This window comes from Gymnoscopelus braueri (genome assembly GCF_963280865.1).
Source record: "Gymnoscopelus braueri genome assembly, chromosome: 6".
Classification (NCBI taxonomy): Eukaryota; Metazoa; Chordata; class Actinopteri; order Myctophiformes; family Myctophidae; genus Gymnoscopelus; species Gymnoscopelus braueri.
Window position 1 is genome coordinate 54,074,723 of NC_137607.1, and position 23,325 is coordinate 54,098,047.

Genomic DNA, 23,325 nt, shown 5'->3' on the forward strand with positions numbered 1-23,325 from the left:
TATGGTGCGTTCACACGGGCAGATTAAAAGATACATGCTACCATTCATTTTCAATGGAAAACAGCAACATGAAGATACAAAGATACATCCGACGTTTGTAGCTGTAGCTCTAGCGACAAAGATACAAGGTGCAGGGTTCAACTTGTATTCCAGATACAAAGATACAAAACAACAACTGTAGCTCCGATGTCCGCACGTTTGATGACGTCAGCGACCGCGTTGAGCAACACAGATACAAAGCAACACAGCGACAAAGATGCAGTGTATTTTTGTATCTTTGTATCTTTTAATCTGCCTGTGTGAACGCACCATTACACTATCACTCTGGCAGTCAAAGAGTTAATGCCAGAGAATCTTACATCTCTTTGACTTTGATTAAAATGTATTATTTTTTACGTCCAGCCTCAAAATTAAGTACACCATTTCGAAGTTCTGTGTTTTTGCAGCTTATGTCCATTGTAAATGGTCTGTCAACTGCACTGTGCTTGATTTACAGTACAATCCTACCGTAAACGGGTTCAGTAAATTGTCAAACCAATACGTACTTGCAGGTCTGCTGACTGTCCTGGCACTCGAAGCTGTCAAAGAGGCACCCGGTGTTGTCGCACTCCTTGTCACAGCGTCCGTTCCTGAACAGCTCCCAGCACGGCACGTGGGCGGTGCAGTTGACCCAGGGCCGCTCCCAGTGGAGCGAGCAGTCTCCCCCGTCCCACTGGCACTGGTGGTTGTTGCACTGCGGGTCGCACACCTTGTCCCCCGACCTCTGCTCGCACTCCAGGTAGGGGCAGGCCGGGGCGCGCGCCCTGGTGGGGTCCAGCGCCATGTGCTCGCAGTGTCGCCCCGAGAAGTGCGTGGGACAGCGGCAGCTGTACTGGAGCTGAGGGCTGGAGGAGGAGATGAAGCAGGTTCCTCCGTTCTGACACGGCCGTCCCTGGCAGCTCTGCACGTTCTCGCAGTGCGGCCCGCTGAAGCCCGGCTGGCACTGGCAGTGGAGGTGGCCGGCGGGCGACTCGACGCAGTGCCCGCCGTTCTGACAACGCAGCTTGGCACAGTTGTAGCCTTCCATTTCGCCGCAGTTGAAGCCAGTGTAGCCCTGTGGACATATATGCCATCGTTGTTAATGTGAAACGTATTGTGTTGCTGAAAAATAGCAGTTTAGCAATTTGTTGTTATTCATTAACCCATTAAGACCTGAGGCCAATTGTAAAACATTTCTAAATCCTTTTTTTTTTACATAAAAAATCTCAAAATATAAAAAATATAAAAAATATAAAAAATATAAAAGATACAAAAAAAAATATAAAAAATATAAAAAATATAAAAAATATAAAAAATATAAAAAATATAAAAAATATAAAAAATATAAAAAATATAAAAAATATGTTGTTCCAGAGATCCCCAGATGCAAAGATTTGATTTGCACACATTTTCACGATTTTTCAAAAATAGCAGATCTACAAGCTGTGCCGCGCTATGAGCTTGTATATCTGCTATTTTTGAATAGCCAAATAAATCTTAAAATGACACAGCTGCAAATGTCAGTGAAGTGTCAGCTACTGTAGCTAGTCTAGTCTATACAAGCGTGTCCAAGACAACATGGCTTATCAATATCTACCATACCTGGGCTATGGTGTGTGGCCCTCTGAAGCAAGCGTGATAATAAGAAAGGTAGTTCAGTTAGTGGAGTGAAAACAGGCATTTAGAGACAAAGATGTAATACACAGGAGGGTATATTTATACAGAAAAAGGAGCAGAGAAGGAACATAGAGGCAGTGAGTCACTTCACTTCCTCAACACGTTATGACCTGCTTCAGTCAGTATAGTGTTGGTTTATACAGAGAAACTTTTGAAAATGTTTGTTCCGCCTGTAATGACATAATTACCAAGTAGGCACGGCAGGTTTAAAGTGGTTAAACGTTAAATGAAAAAAGAGGACAGGGAGGACTAAATAGTAGAAGAAGAAGAAGAAGAAGGTGACTTACAGGAAGACAGGTGCAGGTGTAGCCGTGTATTGAGCTCATGTTCATGGAGCAGGTGCCACCATTATGGCACGGCTTAGACAGGCAGAGGTCCACCATGGACTCACAGTGACGGCCTGTCATGGGGCGTGAGAAAAAGACAAGCAGTTAATACAACAATAGGGACGCTTGGGTTCATATAGTTAATTGGTTCTCAAAGTGGGGTTGGGGGAGGGTACCTGGGGGTCCCCAGCAAGAGTAGTTAATACAGCATCACAATCACTTTTAACGGGACCGTTAAAAGCCTATGTTCCCCGGGTCCTATGTTCCCCGCTTTCCTAGGGAGAGCGGAGAACATTAGCCTGGTATCCAGCCTGCTTCGCTACGTTCGGCGGATTTTTTTTTCTCTCTTCGCTTATCAGTCTGGAAAGCCTCCCATTGGAAGGTTTTGCAGAACTACACTGGAACTACATATGTTACGTTGGGCAACGTCGTATGTTACGTTGGGCAACGTCGTTGCTGATTGGATGTTGTTCAAACGAATGACGAATCACAACGATCACACTGTTTTTTTGGTCCCGCCCCGCACCACAGACCAATCAGAAGCCACGTTAGGTTTGGAAGCTTGTGGCATGTCCCGCCTCCCTTGGAGATAGGAGGCTTTCCAGACTGATAAGCGAAGAGAGAAAAAAAAATCCGCCGAACGTAGCGAAGCAGGCTGGATACCAGGCTAGGAGAACATAGGACCTAACCTAAACCTAACCCTAACCCTAACCTTAGTGGGGGAACATAGAACCCGGGGAACATAGGGATGACCCCCTTTTAACCATTTATAGGTTGGCTATTCAAAAATAGCAGATCTACAAGCTTGCAGCACGGCACGAAGCTTGTACTTCAGCTATTTTTTTCCTGTTTGTAAAACACAAATATTCTATTCTGGGGGTCCTTGGCACAAAACATTTTCAGATGGGGGTCCGCGGCCGAATACATATAATTTCGGGGTGTCCTAGCGCGTCTAATATCTGGTCTAGAGAGGCGGGTTTAAAATCTCCGGAGAAAGATTCTGCGAGATCCCATTGGTTCACCTATCTCTCCGTCAGCCCCCGCCCCGCCCCATGCCCCTCCTCCTCCCCCAATGTGCAGCATTGAGAGCCCTGACGTCACAACATTTGGAGCAACGCCCACTGCACTCTGGTTGGTTGGGGAAATGAAGCACTTCCTATGCCAGGAACGTCAACAGGCTGGTCCAGCCGTCCAGGCTCTTATTTTTGGAAAATAAAAGGAAAATAAAAGCCTGGAGATCGAGGCTAGGGTGTCCTTGACAAGAAAAAGTTTGAGTACCAATAATGTAGTTAACAACAAACCCCTGTACACAATATAGAGGGGGAAAATGTCTTGCGTCTGCAGTTTTCCACCATGTGGAGCGACCAGATGGGGAGCTGTGTCATCGTCAGGGTGCTGGACTGCGACTGTACTGTGCAGTGTGTACTGTACTGTACTGTACCTGTGTATCCCAAGCGACAGCGGCACTGGTAGTCGTTGGCCAGCTGCACGCAGTCCAGACTGCCGGGGGAGTGGCACGGCCTGGACAGGCACTCATTGACGTCCCCCTCGCAGTGTTCCCCGGCGAAGCCCGGGGGGCAGGAGCAGGTGTAGCGGCCCACCCCGTCCAAACAGTGGCCCCCGTTCAGACAGCGAGGGCCCCAGGAGCCAGGTCTGGGGGCACAGTCGTCCACATTCACCTCACACTGGTGCCCTGACACAAAGAGGAGAGAGGAGGAATATCAGTGTGTGTGATACACGTGTACGTGTGTGTGTGTGTGTGTGTGTGTGTGTGTGTGTGTGTGTGTGTGTGTGTGTGTGTGTGTGTGTGTGTGTGTGTGTGTGTGTGTGTGTGTGTTTGTTTGTAAGTATTCAGTATGTGTGTTATTGTGTTTCTACCTAAATGTCCTCATGAGGTTAAAGAGAAGAGGAAAATCCTTCCAAGGTATTTTGTTAGTTTGGTAAACATTTCTACCAAGCGCTACTTTAGTGTTGGTCAACAATTAAACGTTTAAGTTTAAATTAGGCCGTTTTTGCACCTTGAAGCGCACAGGTTAGAGTGTGTTTGTGTGTGTGTGTGTGTGTGTGTGTGTGTGTGTGTGTGTGTGTGTGTGTGTGTGTGTGTGTGTGTGTGTGTGTGTGTGTGTGTGGGGGTGTGTGTGTGCGTGTCTGTATTCATAGGTTTATGTGATGTTACCCCGTGTTCCAGGCGGGCAGAGGCAGGTGAAACGATTGATGAGGTTGATGCAGGTTCCTCCATGGTGGCAGGGGTTGGAGTGGCATTCATCCACATCGTACTCACAGTTCACCCCCTGGAAGCCTGGCTTACACTGCAGGGACACAATGAGGAGAGTTAATAATAATAATAATAATAATAATACATCCAATTTATATAGCGCTTTTCTTGGTACTCAAAGTCGCTTTACAGAAAAAATAAAAGAAACAACTTTATTAAGAGAATAACTATTTAAAGGCTAAAAACTAAGGAAATAAAACATTTAAATTAAAAGGCAGAAAGGGGGATTTGGGGAAAGCAAGTCTGAAAAGGTGGGTTTTGAAGGAGGCTTTGAACGGGCAAGGGTGGGGGCGGCTTTGATGTGAGGTGGGAGTGCGTTCTAAAGGGAGGGGGCTGCAACTGAGAAAGCCCCTGTCACCCCAGGTGCGTTTCTTTGTGTTGGGGATGTGCAGGAGGTTGGCATCACCAGATCTGAGGGAAAGGGAAGGGGCGTGGCGTTTGAGGAGGTCAAATAGGTAGTGGGGTGCCTGGTTGTTGAGGGCCTTGTAGGTGGTGATCAGTATTTTGAAATCTATTGTGTGTTTAACTGGGAGCCAGTGAAGGTCGTGGAGGACTGGGGTGATGTGGTCTCTAGATAGTCAGGGATTAGATCTCACTATGTAGACTGTGGCACAACAACCTCTTCATTCAAACTCAAAATGTCTGAAAGCAATAGATGAAGACAATGTGAGTGCGGTTGTTTCTGGATGTAAGTGTTGCTTGGAACCTGCTCCCGACAAAGTTCAAAGACTGCAGTTCCTTTGTAGTTGAGCGCGCCGAACCTTGAAGTGACTGAAAGCAATGTAACACATTCACATGGCCCCGAAACACAAACCAGACCCCCCCCCAACACACACACACACACACACTGAATTCCCTTCCTTACTATGCACTCATAGGTTCCCTGGTAGTCCATGCATGTGGCTCCATTCCGGCAGGGGTACGACTGGCACTCGTCGACGCTCTCGTCACAGTAGCTGCCTGTGTATCCTGGCTGGCACTGACACTGGTGGGAGTTATCCACGTTCACACACCGCCCTGCATTCTTACACACCTTCTCCAGCTCCAACCCTGATGCAGAACAGATGATCAAAAGAGTATGAATACACACAAGAATGTTGTAAACTTTTTCTTTAAAAGGTTCATACTTTTCTGTGTTTTATATTGTTTGACTGCCAGACCGCCAACTCAGCCTCTCAAAAGAGAAGACTATGATAATCGGATGGAATCTCTTTTTGGTCATTTTATTCATCCTTTCCTAAGTCCACATGGTTGGGTATACTATGCACTGCACAGCACATTTCACACCAGATTGCATAGAAACCAGGGACCAGGGCTGGAGTTGTGTCAAAACAAATGTTGAAAAGGGGATCCATTCCAACAATCCAAGACTCTACAGCAAGCATGGAATCAGTAAGTAACTTTTACGCCTCATTTCCACATAGCTCTGTGAATGTAAGCGAGTCAACCACAAGTCCATTCATTCGTTCTTAGGGGAAACTCCATGATCTCTGATGTGTTTGTGAAACTCCTCCTTCAGTTTTTTTCTCTCTGTATGGAATTTGCCTCGAGTACATTGAAAAAAAAATACAAAAAAATAACAGAACTTTTGCAGAGACTGTATGTGCCATGTGCCACAAAACAACAGAGCAGATGCTATTTCATTCGATTCAGTTGCTTGACTATGTTAATCGTATGTATAATCTTTATGGAGTGCTTTTCAGGGTACTCAAATGCACTTTGCATACATACAAAATTATTGTTTCGAGTAATCCCTAAAGTAAATGCATTTCCTTGTGTTTAACACTAGAGGGAATATTGTTTTAGTCTTAGCACAACTTTTGACTGTACTATCTGCACTGTTAACAATCAAACAATCAATCAATGAATCAATCAATCCTCACCATTTCTGGCAGCATAGTCCTCGCAAGACATGTTGGGGACGTCACAGTAGAGGCCGGTCCATCCTACATGACAGTGGCAGGTCCAGGAGGTCTCGGTCTGAGAGCAGGAACCTCCGTTCCGACAACGCACCTGGCTGCACAGGTTCACATAGTTCTGCACAGAGACAGCAGAAAAGGAGGAGGGTTAAGGTTGAATGTCCATGTCTTCGCACAGTGCTTCTCAAACATTTTCATGTCAAGGACCCCCCAAAATGATATATATTTGGCCGCGGACCACCCATCTGAAAATGTTTTGAGCCAGGCAGGGACCCCAGAAGAGAAGGTTTGCGTAAAAAAACATTACTTTTCAAATGGAAGGAACCCATTCCTTAGTCCACTTACTCTCATTGGACCTTCAAGTATCCATATCAAAGTTTTATACTTTAAAATTTAAACTGAAAATGTAACCCCATAGTGTAATTTATTTGATTTCATTTTTTATGTGTGCGTATTCTTTCGGTATGTTTTTTCCTTCATTTTAAAAATATTTTTTAAACGTAGGTATTTATACCATGTATGTTTTGTTCTTGTCTTGTTTTTGATGGGGTTTTTTTTTCGGGTCTGAGGGGTGGGTGGGTGTGTTTTGGAGTATACCACTCCATTTGTTGTGTTTTGTGTATAATACAAAAACTAAAAAAAAAAAGCCTTGATAAAAAAAATATTAAAAATGTCCCAATATTATAGCTGTGAGCGTGTATATCTGCTATTTTTTAATAACCAACGTATAAATGGATAAAGCGGTTAAAATGATTGTGATGCTGTATTAACACATTTAGCTGGGGACCCCCTGGAATCCCCCGGACCCCACTTTGAGAACCACTGTCATACAGTTTTCATCAGTTTTGCCTTTCTTATTGAAAACACATGCGCGTACACACATGCAAATAAACACATTAATAAATGCACACCGTGGTACCTGGCAATTGTGTCCATTATATCCCACGGGGCAGGTGCAGCGGTAGGTGCCCAGTCCGTCGGTGCAGGTGCCTCCGTTCTTACAGGGCTGGGAATCACACTCATTGTGCTCATACTGACAGAAGGTGCCGTAGAAACCAGGACGACAGCGGCAGGAGAATGAGTTGATGTCATCGATACATGTTCCATTATTGAGACAGGAGCTGGAGAGAGGAAGAGAGATAGAGGGGTCAGGAATAGAGAGAGAAACAGAGAGAGAGAGCAGTGGTACCGTTTCAATTGATAAAGCAATGCAAAGAAGCAGGACTACAGGAAAAATATCGTCTCTGTTTCTGCCCGACAGCAACAATATTTAGTACTACATACCACACAATTGTGTGGTATGCATGCACACACAAATTATTTCAGCAACCGGGGCCAACCGAGTTCTCACACGCGGCTGGAGATCATTTATTCTGTATTACAGGTCAAGCCAATGGGCTTAAGTCATTAAGACCTGAGACCGATTCTACGAATGTCTTCTAAATCCCAACAGTATTCTGAAAAAACGTATGTTTCTATATCAGTGGTACTTTTTCATGTCAATGACCCCCAAAATCATATTTATTTGGCCGCCGACCCCCATCTCAAAATATTTTGTTCCAGGGACCCCCAGAAACAAAGATTTTAGTTACAAATGTTTGCTTTAAAACAATATATCTCTGCTGTTCGGCCGGAACCAGCTAAATCCAAAATGGTAATTGTTCAGGAAATGAAAAACAAAATATCAATTTTTCAGAAAATGAAGAAAACCTTATATTTTTTAAAACAAAGCAATACTGCCTCATCAAACTTGGTATTGTGACTTTATATATTATCAGATACTTGCATGTGTCATTATATTATCACCACTTTACCCAAATCCAGTGCAAGTGGAGTTAGGAGGTTTTGTCCATCATTGATAAGAACAGCTGGCAATGGATCTCAAAGCTCACAACACATCACAACGCATTGTGAGCTTGGAGATCAGCTATTTATGGTGAGCGCCATCCTCATATACTATAGATCAAGCTGAATTCTGTACTTAAACAACTTTTATTTTAACATGCATTGTAAACAACCATGGATCTAACTGTTACCACTGTTGTTCTTCTACAGTTGAGTGCAACAAACAATTCTGCCTCAATACTCAATCATGTATTTAACAAAAGCGATCATGGCACACCAACAATAAAAAAAATGGCATATAAATACAAAATACATTCATGAAAAATAGAATCTTTAGCCTATCAAATCTGTAGCCTACTGCACTAACAATAACAACCACAGTTGAATTTACCTATCATATACCTATCAACATTTTATTATCACACTGTTGTGTGTTGTGTGTTGCGTGTGTGTGGTGGGTGTTTCTTAGTGCTTTAGATTGTCATAAAAGCTGTGAAAGTCTTTTGGCATGATCTCCTTGAGCTCTTGGAGATGTTTGAAACAAACTCCTGCACACACTCATTCTCTGTCCATTAACATTTAAAAAGAAAACACGAGCAGATGACCTTTGTGAAGACACCCTTCTCCTCTTTACTGGGGTGACATCTATCAAACCTTGCACATACATTCTCTTCTCTTCCCAGTTTATGTTCTCCCAAAAGCATTGAAAAATCTTCTCCCTGTCTGCCTCATACAGAGCAGAGCTTCTCGAGAGCCTGAGAGGAGGGGGGAGTTGTTTGTTTTTGACGGACAGTTTGAGGGTCCAATGGAGTTAGGAGTTTTCGTCAGAGGCGCTTTTTAATACTTTTCATATGTTATTATTAAAAAAAAAATTACACAGATGTAGAGGGGGTTCAATAGCGTTGATTTATGAAAAAAAAAAAAAAAACTGAAAAAGGAGTTAGCTGGTCCCGGCTGGACACTGACGATATATTCAAAGATTTGCACACATTTTCATAATCTTTCAAAAATAGCAGATCTACAAGCTCGAGCTTGTATATCTGCTATTTTTTAATAGCCAAAGTGTAAACTAATGCTTTTGAGCTCAAATCTAAAAATGACACAGATAAGTTCCAGGTCTTAATGGGCTTAAGTCAAATTGGCCTTGAATGAGCAGCCTACCTCTCAGTGCATTCAGGGATGTTGTGTTCACACAAGATCCCATCGAAGCCCGGTCGACACTCGCACACAAAGCTGTTGACGTAGTCCCGGCACATGGCTCCATTCAAACAGGGCTGGCTCGTACACTCGTCCACCTCACTCTCACAGCGGTCCCCGACAAACCCGGGACGGCAGTCACAGGAGAAACGGCCCACGTCATCCAAACAAGAACCCCCGTTCAAACACGGGTCTGGGGCAGAGAGAGTAGAAGAAGAATGTTTGAAAATGTTGTAACTAAAATGACCAACAGATTCTTGGTTTTATTTATCAGCAAATCGGTTGATTGTGATTCGGTTGGATGACCATAACATCCAGCAGTATAAGACAATGTTCAACTTTTACCAGTTTTAAATCATGGCTAAAATCAAACCAGTCATGTGATCAATAAATGGTGTGTCAGACTCAGTTTTATTTTCTTTTAAATGATGTTTAGGATCAGGTTCATCATTTCAGATGAATGTTTTGTATTGTATTGGAAATGTACTTCATAAAATGGCTGCAAACTTGGTTGACTGCTGTACTGTACAGTGTCTACACTATCTCCTGTTCCGGGAATACAGATTAAATTGCGCTCTGTAGCTAATGTTGGGACAGTTATTGAACTGTCCATTGTCCCATCTAAATGAACAAATAAAATAAAATAAAATCGTCGACTAAAACTATGACGAAAAATGTTGGTCGACTACCTTTTTTCACTGACAAAAACGAAATAAAAACGAAATGAAAACTAAGCTATGATGACTAAAACTAAGACTAAATATATTGACAATTTCGTCAACAAATAAAAACTAGACTAAAATGTTAGTGAGGGACGAGTGGAGAAGAGATCCAGTAGAACTAAGACAAGTCATTTTATGTTTGGTTGCGCTCGGGTGTTGCGCTCTGAAAATAGCAGATCTACAAGTTCTTGAATGAGCAGCCTACCTCATGTAGATCGGCTATTTTCAGCATGCAACCAAGTTTAAAATCAGCCATTACGACACCATCAAGGCCCCGCCAAAATACATTTCAGTCGACTAAATCAACTGTAGATTTAGTCGACTATAATCTTATGATATTTAGTCGACTAAAACTAGACAAAAATATAACATTTCAGGTGACTAAAATATGACTAAAAATAAATCAAAATGTGTTCAAATCAACACTGATGTGTAATACGTTAACTCACTGGGCAAGCAGTCATCAATGTTGGTCTGACAGTTGTGTCCGCTGTATCCAGGCCTACATTTGCACATGTAGCTGCCTTGACTGTTGATGCATTGAGCTCTGTTCAGACAGGGGCTCTTCTTGCATTCATCCACATCCTCATTACAGCGAAGGCCTGCATGTGAGTCACAGATATACCGTTATCAATATAAATATCGTTTTCCTCCTTCACCGATACTCATGAGTGTTCATTAACTCTGAGTGAAGAAGTGCAGAGGATTGTACTGTGTACTACACTTTTTATGTGCATTTCAGTTAAATGCTGATTGTCATCTGACGCTTGAAACCCACAGGGCACGCAAGCACCCTGTTCAAATTCCCCTTTGTCTGTTTTTCTGTTTTCCTACAAATCCCAAGAATCTAAACGAAAGCATCACTTATAAACGGGAAGCGCTTGAAAATCTAATTTTCCAATTATCGTATTATACATATTGTAACGCTGTGGTCGAAATTCCATTAATCGCCCAGCACTAGTTTTCACATTCACGGATTACTCCAGTGACGTCACTGGAGAAAAATGACTACAACACTACAATTGTGTTTCGGTCTGTAAATACAAGAAATACAGTATATTGAAAATGTTGATAGTGTCCCTTTAACAAATACAACCTAACAAATGCACACTTAGCATGTTGCCCACACACGTCACGCATAAAGTTACACAGACATATATGTACACGCACACACACGCACACACCTTGCCAGCCACTGGGACATCTACAGGTGTATGTCGTATAGTCAGGAGTAGGATGACAGACCCCTCCCCTCTCACATGGTTGCGACGCACAGGGAACCAACTCCTCCTCACAGTGTTTACCTGCATTACACACAACAACAATCAATACACACTCAACCCACCAAGCAATACAACAGACTAAAAATGCGGCATAAGGATGTTCACATGCCTAGGATAATGTTTGCAGATCGGCTATTTGCTGATCGACAAGCTCAAAACACGTCGCATCGCGCTGCGTTTCGAGCTTGTAGATCTGCTACTTTTGATGCTTTTGTGTGACTCTGTAGTATGATCAAGTAGGGTGTTCATTCTCGAAAAAACACCAAAAGTAAGAATACGGAGATCAGAGGTTTCTGCACGACAGCAACGAAATAAAGATCAAACATGGTAATTACAAGGTTTCTGTCCCACAGCATGACATGTACAGTAAGTACTGACCTGTGAAGGGTGGACTGCACTGACAGGTGTAACTGTTGACTTCATCTATACAGGTGGCTTGGTTCTGACAGGGTCCTGAGGCACATTCATCTACATTCCTCTCACAATTCCCACCTGTTGGGAAAAGCAGCGGAGATTCATCCACATTATGTATTTGACCTCTTCCCTTCATCCAGTTCACCCTTTTTCCTATTTATTTATTATTTGTTTGTATATTACCTTGAGATAATAGTTAAAAAGTGGTACTGTTTGAATATAGTATGAGGGTATATTATAGGTGTATTACCTGTGAATCCGGCCCGACACTGGCAGGTGTAGCCGTTGTGACGGTCCAAGCAGAGGCCGCTGTTCTGACATGGACTGGACTGGCACTCGTCCTGCTCCAGTTCACAGTGCTGCCCGACCCAGCCTGAGACACATTGACAGTAATACCTGGAGAAAGAGAATAATAATAATACATTTTATTATATCGCACTTTAGATTTTTGCAAAACTCAAGGTGCTACAGGGTTTAAAAACAATGGCATAAAAATAGCAAAGGCAAAACAAAAAACATCGGCTGGGGTGAAAAGTTGATTAAAAACTAATTAAGGCATACAGAGTAAAAGACCAAAGGAAAAAAAAGTCTAAGCTAAAGCTTTGTTAAAAAGGTATGTTTTTAGTCCATTCCTAAAAGCATCGGTAGACCGTGGGGCTCTCATTTGAGGGATAGCTGTTGTTTTAAAGATGATCAAGGCACAAAGACATAAGTTATACTTTATTGATCCCTGTGGGGGAATTTGCCCTCTGCATTTGACCTACGCCTACGCCGTAATTTAACCCTGCAAGTGTGCAAATGGAACGCACTCTTAGAGTTACAAATGGATAAATTACTGTAACACTGATTTTACTGTGCCTTACAGCTCTATGGCCAGGTCTGCTTCTCTTGATAATACAGTGGACAGAGAGAGCGAGGAAAGAGAGGGTACACTACACTACACAGGATGGATGACATCCAACTCAGGCTGCAATTATGTATTTATGTGGTTAGCTGGTTGAGCCACCAGGACGGCCCCACGGTATCTGTAAATCTGCTTATTGTTGGTGTTGAGTCAGTGTTGTGGGCAAAATGACCTATGAGTGGATTCCGGCATCAGGAACTACACGACCCCACGCTGGCCAAACAGCGTTAGGAAAAAGATTAAGGTTTGACCAGACCACAACCATAATCTCATGTCTGACTCTTCAAGTTTCCATGTCCCCAAATAACCCTGTTTCCGGGTTCCCTAGTAACGGGTGACGTCACTATTGCTGGTTAAATATTACTTTTCAGTAATCGTACAAGATCGCAATTTGACAAGACCACCGCCAACACCATCCACCTTATCTTCCTGGTCTATTGAAATATATCGACCCGTTTAATCTTTTACATCTGCTATACTTCCAAATAATACTATGAACCTATATGGCCGTAAAAGAGATCTTGCATCCCAATGGGACTTCATCTGTATAAATAAAGGTGACAAAAACAAGACAAAAACATTGCTCTATAAATGACGATTTACCTGAAATGGTTAAGGAGGATAGATCAACACATAGATGTCTGCGATAAAAGGCATTCATGGAATATTCTACACATAATATATCTAATAAAAGGGAAAGCTTACCCATTTTGCTGTTCAACACAGTCTCCATGCACACATGGCTGTGAAGCGCAGTGGTCCGTACCAGAGTGGCAGAGAAGACCATGTGTGCCAGGGGGGCACAAGCAGCTGAAACTGTTCACCTTGTCCATGCAGGTCCCCCCACTCATACACGGGTTGGAGTCGCATTCATTTATCTCCACGTTGCATTTCATTCCTGAGGGGAATTGATTCAGAGAGAACCTGGTTGACTTTTGTTCACGCACGTTTTCAAAGCTACAGAATGTTCAAAATCATATGTGGCTATGAGTCCTCGTTCAGTGTGTTTTTACAACTGATTTCACTTGAGACACAAATGTTCTGAGGTCATGGCCCTTACTATCACATTGCTCCCCTATGAATTCTGTGACTTTATAAGCTATATACTGAATTCTGGTCTCTAACTGTTAAAAGAAGGCACACCTCAAAGGTAAGTGAGAGGTGTGTAGGACAAACAGGAAGGTCCACATTTTCAGGAAGCATAGTTTGATCTTTGATCAAATCAAAGAAAGAGGTCCCGCATTCTGTCTGGAACTTGCAAAAAATATTCCCTTTATTAAGTCGACGTTTCTGTCATTAGACCTCCATCATGTTTGTTCTGATCATGCAAGTTCCAGACAGTGTCTTTCTTTGATTTAATAGGATATCAAAGATCGCTTTCTGAACATTTAGTCTCTAACTGTGAATGCTTTGGTCCAGGTTATGCTGTTGCTCACCGAAAATTGCAGATCTACAAGCTTGCCATGCGGTGGGTTGTGAGCTTGTAGATCTGCTATTATTGGCATGTAATAGCGTTGTACGACAAAGTATATAAATCATGGCTTCAGCCTACCTGTGTATCCCGGAGCACACACACACTTGTACTCGTTGATGCCATCCTGACATTCCCCGTACTCACAGGGGTTACTGGCACAGTCATCCTCATTGATCTCACAGTTGGTCCCTGGAGCGAGAGAGACATGAAAATACCAACTCAGACAACGTAATTACTGGGCAGGGGACGATTATCCCTTTGTACATTTACCCTTTATGTGATCGATGATCATTAAACTCTTAATGAGGTTTAAAAATAAGACTTAAAAAAATGTATCTTAGTCATCGCACCCTTGTGGCTTTTCTGAAATGTGTTGAATGATTGATTGAATGCTTTAGTGTTGCTTTTTAAAGGTACAGGCAGTACGAGTTTAAAAACATGCCAAATGGATGACACAAAAAAAGCCAAGGGCTTATCTTCATTGTGGTTTCACTAAATTGGAAATATAGAATATCAAAATATACTGTACAAATGTTGAATCATAATTATTAATAATAATATTTGTTTGATTATTACAATACAGTGTAGTGTAGGGGGCAATATTTTACCAGTCCATCCATGTTAATATCTTGTCATTATTAAGCTATACTTTCTGCGGCAATTCCTGGTTTAAAAAATATTTATAAAACGATTGAAATTTTCGTTAAATATAATAAGTGCCTCTCCAAACTCAAAGTTTGGAGAGGCACTTATTATATTTAACGAAAGAAGGACCAAAATGTGACCTTCCAAAATCTCCACCCCACACCTTATGGGTAATTAATCCAATCAGTTACATTCCTGTCCACTAGAGGGAGTGGCACACCAACTTTATAAAATAGGCCCTAGTAGTGAGAACCTGTGAAGAGAAAAGCAGCAGAGACAGAAACTAAATACGGTAGTGCTCTGCTCAGAATACGATTAGAAACGAAGGGGAGGGACGACACAGAGCTGGAAGACGAAAACAGAGATATTGCAGTCAACAGCTGAGTCACTATAATTAGGGTAAGTGTTAAAGTGAGACACAGAGCGAGACGCACGCACACGCACACACACACGCACACACACACACACACACACACACACACACACACACACACACACACACACACACACACACACACACACACACACACACACACACACACACACACACACAGACAAAACGAGAAAAAGAAAGGTACGACTCAAAGAGACCACAAATTGCAGTGAATAGGAGTCAGTGAATGTGGGAGGCCTGACAGAGTGACCTTAGCTGACTTCAGTGAGCGTGTACTGGGTACAGTACATTACAGACTGCAGCACTTGAGGCACAGGAGCGACTAATCCCCAGAACAACGTGCTGGTCCAGCCTTATGACTGCCGCAGACACGCACGCACGCACACGCACTCACGCACACACACATACACACACACACACACACACACACACACACACACACACACACACACACACACACACACACACACACACACACACACACACACACACACACACACACACACACACACACACAGCTCCTCAAATTTTAAGCTGACAACTATGCAGGAAGCCTGAGTCGCGCTTTCCATTAAAGCTGTTCCCTCCAACGCAATACCTTCAGGGACCCTGAGAATGAATCACAGAAAAAACCCGAGAGCACATGAAAAAGGTTTTGGCCATTAACCAGCCAGCGCCTGGCAAGGAAGAGAGAGAGACAGGCTAGAATGACTCACCGCTCTCAACACATTAAGGTGCAATGTGTTACCCGTCATGCTGTGTGGATGTTGTGTGGTATATTCTACTACTACTACTACTATTAATACTACTACCAAAGATATTATATTATCAAAGATACGCCATCCCAATTGGAGCCACTAGAGGCAAAATGGTGCACAAATCCTACAAATGGTCTCCTAAGTGGGCTCCGTATGATCTCGCTATCGTCTGTTTACTGATGCTGGATCCCGCGTGTGTGTTGTGTGTGTTGCTGGGACAGAGAAAGGTCGATACTAAAGTAGATTTCCTCCTGATTTGTCTCTCTGAAAAAAAGCCTTTTTGGTATGAAAATCTTGGGACGATTGTGTGGCTTGTGATGATTGGGTCCAATATTTAGTTCAGTGACCATGGGGCTACAGAATCGTTCAGAAGCTGTGTTCACGTTCACTCTTCCATTGGAAAAAATAGACTCCAACCTGAAAACCGGAGATGGTATGTCATAGTAATGCTATTACTCACCAGTAGTTCCCTGCAGACAGTTACACTGGTAGGCATTGACCAGGTCGATGCAGCGGCCTCGGTTCTGACATGGGTTGCTGTGGCATTCCTGGATCTGGATGTGGCAGATGGAGCCTGTGTACCCGGGGTGGCACATGCAGGAGAAGGTGGCGATGCCGTCTTTACACACTCCGTGATGGCAGGGCTCCGGGACGCAGTCGTTTACGTTCTCCTCACACAGCGGGCCACTGAAACCTGGAGGGCGGAGTTTGAGGATCGTAAATGAATGACACATGATGAATGATATTTACAGTAAGGAATGATAAAAGATAAAGACTGTCTTGTGTTTCTCAATGTATCTCAGATGGATTCCTCACATCATCAGGGTCAAATAAGATACAGTGCTAAGCGACAAGGCAGTCCAGGCACTCCCAAAGGAAGGAGAATCTAAAAAGCTAATTAATTATAACGAATTGAATTATAACTAATTCTGATTTCTCAGAATAAGAATAAGAATCAGAATCAACTTTATTTTTGACAATAAAGTCTGATTCTGAAAATCGAAAAGCTAATTAATTATAACTACTTATTAACGTGGTTCATACATCCAGTCCAAGTGCGGATGACCAGAATTTAAGTCTTCTTTTGGGTCCAGGTCAGGATTAACCCTTTAAGACCGGTAACGCATCTGTGTCATTTTAAGATTTCTTTGGCTGTTAAAAAAATAGCAGATACCGAGTGCCACGCTACAAACTTGTAGATCTGCGAATTATTTTTGAAAAATCGTGAGAATGTGTGCAAATCTTTAGTTTGAATATATAAATACTTTTTAAAGCGAAAATGTTTAACTCAAATCTTTGCTTCTGGGGATTCTACAAATGTCTTCATTTTTATTTTTTCTTATGTTGCTATATTATCAATGGTTTTCAAACTTTTTTCATGTCAAGGACCCCGAAAATAATATATTTTTGTCCGCGGGCCCACTCCCATCTAAAAAATATTTTGTTCCAGGGAACCCCCAGAAGCAAAGATTTGAGTTAAAAATGTATATAAAAGATTTGCACAAATGTTCACGATTTTTGAATAGCCAAAGAAATATTTAAAATGACACAGATGCCGTTCCCGAACGACCTGGTCTAAATGGGTTAACAACAGCAAAACTATAATAAAAACTCTGTTTATAAACTCCCAACACAGCTCTGATGATAATCCAAGTGTGTTGTATCCAGTCTGTGTCCTCCTCATAAATACTGCATTTACGCTTTCACAAGTTCCAGTGTAATCTGTCTTGTGGGATAATGAGGAACACACCTGGGCCTGGGTCAACACAGCTGAGTTCACACGTACGTGTTCACCCAGGCATGTGTGTCCATTGTGCATGAGACTGTTTTAAGTGTTTAAAATGGTTTCAGAGTAAATGCAGTGTTTTGGAAGTAATGGGGACAAAACACAAAACTTCGCCATGAATGCAAAGCTTCATGGAATAATTGATAGTATAGATAGACTACCAATTTAAGCCAACGTGTGGAGAATAGGAGCGATTGATGTGATTCAAATCAATGCAATTAATTTAGACCATAATGATGGTAAAACAAGGTAATAAAGACAGACATCTTGAAATTGCTTGATATGTTTACCCAGCAATTAAAAAAGAATCACGTTTAAGGTTTTCATACCTTCTGCACATTCACACTCATATCCATTGGGTCGATCGATGCATTTGGCCCCGTTTAGACAAGGCGTACTGGAGCATTCGTCAATGTCAATCTGGCACATCTCACCACTGAACCCTGAAACAATGAACAGCACCACAGGCATGCATGTGTAAGCACTGGGTTCAATCATTATTGATTCATCAATTTGTCCAACTCAAGTACTATGTATTTTTGTTTTTTTTTGCAGCTAAGCTGCTGTTTTAGAAAAGCAATAAGCCATGTGAGGCCTTGGTTTACAACTACAGGGTTTTTAGGACCTCCACACCGCATCAGGCTTAACAACGGCCCTTAGCTGTTCTAAAATCAAAAACGTCTTTAATAAAACGTATGTACCGACCTGCTGGGCATTCGCAGATAAAGCGGCTGACCTGGTCCAGACATGTTCCCTGGTTCAGGCAGGGGGAGCTCAGACACTCATCTACCTCGATCTCACAGTGGGTCCCCTCGAATCCTGGACGGGATGGAAGAAGAGAGAAGATATGAACATTTTATTATCATGTCATTACATCGCACTTCTTCATTTACGAGGCCGCTTCCGATTATGTTTTTTTTTGCAAATACCTCCAACCAGTGTTGATTTCGTCGACTAAAACTATGAAGAAAAATGTTCCTCGACTACCTTTTTTCACTGACTAAAACTAAATAAAAACTAAGTTATGATGACTAAAACTAAGACTAAATATAATGACAATTTTCAGCATGCAACCAAGTGTAAAATCAGCCATTAAGACGCCATCAAGGCACCACCAAAATGAAAACTGAATCAAAATTTGCTGTCAAAATCAACACTACCTCCACCTTGTCCTGTGTACTGTACCTGGCATGCAGATGCAGGTGTAGTCTCCGATGCGGTCCAGACAGGTGCCATCGTTCTGACAGGGGCTGGAGGCACACTCGTTGACGTCTTGTTCACAGCGCGGCCCGGCGTAGCCCCTCACACAGTTACAGGTGAACGAGCCGTCTGTGTTCACACACTGGCCTCCGTGTTCACATGGATTGGTACCTACATGATGGAGGCATAGGAGGTGCATGGAATAACGCAAAATAAAATATTGTGACTGAAATTTGAATGACGATGCTTAGGTTATTATCGTTAAACCTATGTTGCTGCTGTTCTACATACAACCAACCAGTTGAGGAAATCAAAGATTGAGGCTCTAACCTTTGCTTTCTTGACATTTCTGAGACCGTTCATGTTTATGGCAAATGCTTCTGAACATGTAGTTATTGCTAGTTTGACCACTTTGAATACTTTACAAACAATACAATAATTTTTTAATAACTATTAACCCAAAAATAGCCGATCTACAAGCTCATAACATGTTGTAGCACGACGTGTTGTGAGCTTGTAAATTCTCGGTGTGGGAGTGCTAGAAGACATGCTGGCTAAATGAAATGTAATATAACTGTTACTTTATGTGATGGTAAGCGTACCATAACGTAACAATTTACGATTTTACAATTTACAGTTTAGGCATTTATAGGACGCTCTTATCCAGAGCGGCTAAGGTAAATAATCAATCATAATACTGTACATAGACTACAGAGAGAACAGTGCAGTGCCTCAGGAAACTAGGACACCAGGTAAACAAAGAACCTCGCAACTGTCTAAACAACATGTAAATCACATTCTGCACATTGAAACTATGGGATAGTGAAGTGCTGGAGGGTGAGGTGGAGTCTGAAGAGGTGAGTCTGCAGTTCTGTCTGCTATGGGGAGTTTATTCCACAGCTTAGGAGCGTACAGTAACATAACATATTGTAACGTAACGTAACGTTACCACCAAAATGACACCATCCATTCCAAGGATGTGTAAAATTGGCCTATCAGGAGACCACAATGGGAGGTAAATGTAATTTAATCTCCTTTGTACATAGATAGTGTTTGTATTTGTTGATGACATATATTATTTTGTTAATTTTGTATAACTGAATACATAGGACCACAATGGAAACGAGTCCCCAGGACTTTTTTGTGCTATACTTTTAGCCTTGATGTCTATAACTCTAAACTCTAAAACGTAACGTAACAAAACGTAGCGTAACAAGTCAGAACAGAGGCCAGGCAGAGGAACAGTGTATGGAATAAAAGGTACTTGAAGGTTTAAAACTACAGCTACTAAGTATTTGATCATCTTTCTCACCAATGCTACATTCGTCTCTGTCGATGTTGCAGGTGCTGCCTACGTAGCCAGCTGGACAGTTACAGTTGAACATGCCGTTGATTGGGTTGGTGTCACACTGAGAGCCCTCTCTGCAGGGGTTACTGATGCACGCATCGTCTATGTGGCACAGCAGACCTGTTGGGAGGGGTGAACATGGAGAGGAGTCTGGTAAAACACTGCTTACCAAATTGTTATGGGTCATGAGTAAATATCCCCTTTTTTTAAAAATAAATAAAATAGATAAATATATATTTTCAAGAGATTAAAATTTTAAAAAATTAAACAAAGAAATGACAACTTTTCATCAATTAAAAACAATTTCAAATTTTTTTTTAAGTAATTGAAAATAGCAGATCTACAAGCTCTGTAGAGCTAGGGTAAAGCAATCAGCTGCATCTTATTGTTAGTCGAAGAACTGTCGTTGCTGACGGGCAGAAACCTCTTATCACCATTATTTTAACTTTCTGTGAAATGTTTTTTCATAAATTAATGCCCTACTTCGTCATACTACAGTCTCACATAAAAGGAGCAAAAGTAGCCGATCTACAAGCTCAAAATGCGAGATTATTTTTTTCTTTTTAAATTTGAATCCTGGAAAGTAACAGTTTGGGACATATGAGGTTTCCACCCGACAACGATATCATGAAGAAGATGAAGAGAAGATGCTGCCACACTGCCCAAGTTCAAATGCAGAAAAACCCATTTTCACATTCCTCAGTAAATGTGTGTTAAATTACAGAGGAGCAAACAAGGGGCCACTTATTTAATGTTGTAAATTGTTTTACAATTTTCGAGACATGGATTAAGCCGTCAAACTCAAACTCAATGGAGAATAGCTACTGCATGAGACATTTTGTTTTATGCAAAGCTTCATTAGGATCCCATTAGTATTTTAAGTGATTTACGACTTGTGCCAACCTGCAGGAAACGGAGGGAGCACTAAGTATATCTTAACCGCTTTAATTATCTGGATCAGATTCATTTCAACATGTCTCCCTCCAGGGACTGGAGGCGAGGCAACGAGAGCTTTCATGCGTACAGTGAAGTCATCCGTTCCCCAGGGAAACATCGATTCTGGATAGACTTGTTGTTCCGAAGTCTACAGGCCTAGTCAATACCCCCTCTGAAGCATGTGAAAAACCTCTTTATTTGTTCTTGTGCTATGAACGCTAATCCCTTCAATATGCAGAACTTGTGCAATCCCCCCCTAAACTATGAACCCTCTACCAGTACAGTTAAAATCATAGGACAATAAGAAAATACAGGGCAGGGCAGAAACCTCAGTTTTTTGGTAAATTAATGCCCTACTTGATCATACTACAGCGTCACACAAAAGTAGCAGATCCACAAGCTCGTAACGCGGCGCGAAGCGAGGCGTTTTGAGCTTGTAGATTTGCTACTTTTGAATTTGAATCCTGAAAAGTAACAGTTTCCAGAGACGATACACATGTATGAAATTTACTTGCAGTGAAACTTTGTTTGTCAATTAAATAAACATGTTTACTTTATTGAAACATGAGGCATATGTCGGGTATGCAACACAACGCGAGTGCCTTCAGTTTAGATCAGCGGTGGGCAACTTTGATGATGGAAAGGGCCACTATATTTCCACACTCACTCCAGAGGGCCGCATTGCATATACTGTCCGTATTTTAACTTTTTTCACCATTCTAGGTCACACAAAAGTACGGTAGCAAAAATAGAAGATCTACAAGCTCAAAACGCGTCACAGTGCGACGCGTTTTGAGCTTGTATATCTGCTATTTTTTTATTGGAATCCAGATTAGTTTTGTTGCTATTTTTGAATTGGAACCCTTTAAAGTAACATTTGTATTTAATTTCAAATGCATTTAGTTTTGTCTGCCTGCGTTTCAGTTCAGTGAGTGACAACAGAACGGAGGCGGAGCTCCAGGCGAGCACTGAACGAATCATTGATTTGAATGAAACCTTTTAGTGAACCGCACTGAATGATTCGGTGCATTGAAAAGAACGATAATTCCCACGACTATGTTATTATTACTCCTTACCAGTCAACTCAGCTGTCAGCTCCTGGCTGCGCACAGCTTGACAACGGTCTGTGGCGCTGCTGACTGGCTTATCGTTAGACCCACCCCCCAGCCCCCTAGCGCTCATTGGATCAAAAAAACTGTGACTCGTGAGTCTATGGTCTGGACCAGTGGTTCAAAAATAGCAGATATACAAGCTCATAGGTTCAACATTTTTAACTCAAATATTTGCTTTTGGAGGTCCATGGCACAAACCATTTTTGAGATGGGGGTCCACTGGTCTGGACTCAGGCTAATGTAAACTGCATTGGGAATCCAGATAAAACTTCTATTCTCTTACAACACTTGTTTCGGTGTGGCACCTCACCCATATTATCAGTAAGAACTGGGGTTATGGATGTAACCATAAGTTTCTACAAGAGATGTTTGATCCCTGGCTGGCCCACCTGTTTTCCCGTAGGGGCAGAAGCAGACAAAGGAGGCCACGCGGTCGATGCAGGTGGAGCCCGGGCTGCAGGCGGCGGTGGCGCAGTCGTCGATGTTCTCCGAGCAGTCGGGGCCACTCCAGCCGTTGACGCACACGCAGACGTAGCTGCCGATGAGGTTGCTGCAGGTGCCGCCGTTCTGGCAGGTGTTGGGCTGCAGTGTGCACTCGTCCACGTCTTCTGTGCAGTGCTGACCTGTGGGCGGGAGTAGGAGGAGTCGTATTGAGCCCAATTCATGTTTCGTCATACGGTAAAATATCTATGAGCTTGAAGATCGACTGTTTTTGACGTGCATCGGAGTATAAGTTAAGCAATAGAGGAATGGAGAAAGAAGTTAGTACATATATTGTATTAGAACCAGCTCAGGGTTCCCACACATTTTTAACAATGAATTTTCAAAACGTTTCCATCACTTTTTTATCCCATATCCAGGTGTATAGTAGAGATGCGCGGATGGGTTTTTTTGTCACCCAAATCCGCGTTAACAAGTTCATTATCCATCCGCCATCCACCCGCGGTACTTATATCATCCTATTTATAGATCCGCACCAACCGCACCAAATAATTGTTATTTTCCTGATGTTAGTTTTCTTATAAACAGTGTTACTCACCACTGTCGCGATGCAGTGACTGTATACAATCCACAACCATGGTAACAACAAGC

The 23,325-nt window shown here is 42.3% G+C and overlaps 1 protein-coding gene across 2 annotated transcripts in view; it reads right to left on the bottom strand.

Moving 5' to 3' along the window:
• The window catches only part of notch2 (notch receptor 2), a 75,104-nt gene that overhangs the window by 10,793 nt on the left and 40,986 nt on the right, over window positions 1-23,325 (bottom strand). For both annotated transcript variants that reach the window (XM_080431383.1, XM_080431384.1), the window contains exons 7-26: window positions 22,623-22,856; window positions 20,150-20,305; window positions 18,823-19,008; window positions 18,343-18,456; window positions 17,967-18,080; window positions 16,312-16,545; window positions 14,133-14,243; window positions 13,286-13,478; window positions 11,927-12,072; window positions 11,641-11,754; window positions 11,164-11,283; window positions 10,429-10,581; window positions 9,222-9,450; window positions 7,135-7,336; window positions 6,180-6,333; window positions 5,162-5,346; window positions 4,198-4,330; window positions 3,463-3,714; window positions 1,983-2,095; window positions 546-1,093 (exon numbers count right to left, since the gene is read on the bottom strand). In XM_080431383.1, the coding sequence (XP_080287509.1) occupies window positions 546-1,093; window positions 1,983-2,095; window positions 3,463-3,714; window positions 4,198-4,330; window positions 5,162-5,346; window positions 6,180-6,333; window positions 7,135-7,336; window positions 9,222-9,450; window positions 10,429-10,581; window positions 11,164-11,283; window positions 11,641-11,754; window positions 11,927-12,072; window positions 13,286-13,478; window positions 14,133-14,243; window positions 16,312-16,545; window positions 17,967-18,080; window positions 18,343-18,456; window positions 18,823-19,008; window positions 20,150-20,305; window positions 22,623-22,856 (3,691 nt within the window). The remainder of the gene's footprint in view (window positions 1-545; window positions 1,094-1,982; window positions 2,096-3,462; window positions 3,715-4,197; window positions 4,331-5,161; window positions 5,347-6,179; window positions 6,334-7,134; window positions 7,337-9,221; window positions 9,451-10,428; window positions 10,582-11,163; window positions 11,284-11,640; window positions 11,755-11,926; window positions 12,073-13,285; window positions 13,479-14,132; window positions 14,244-16,311; window positions 16,546-17,966; window positions 18,081-18,342; window positions 18,457-18,822; window positions 19,009-20,149; window positions 20,306-22,622; window positions 22,857-23,325) is intronic.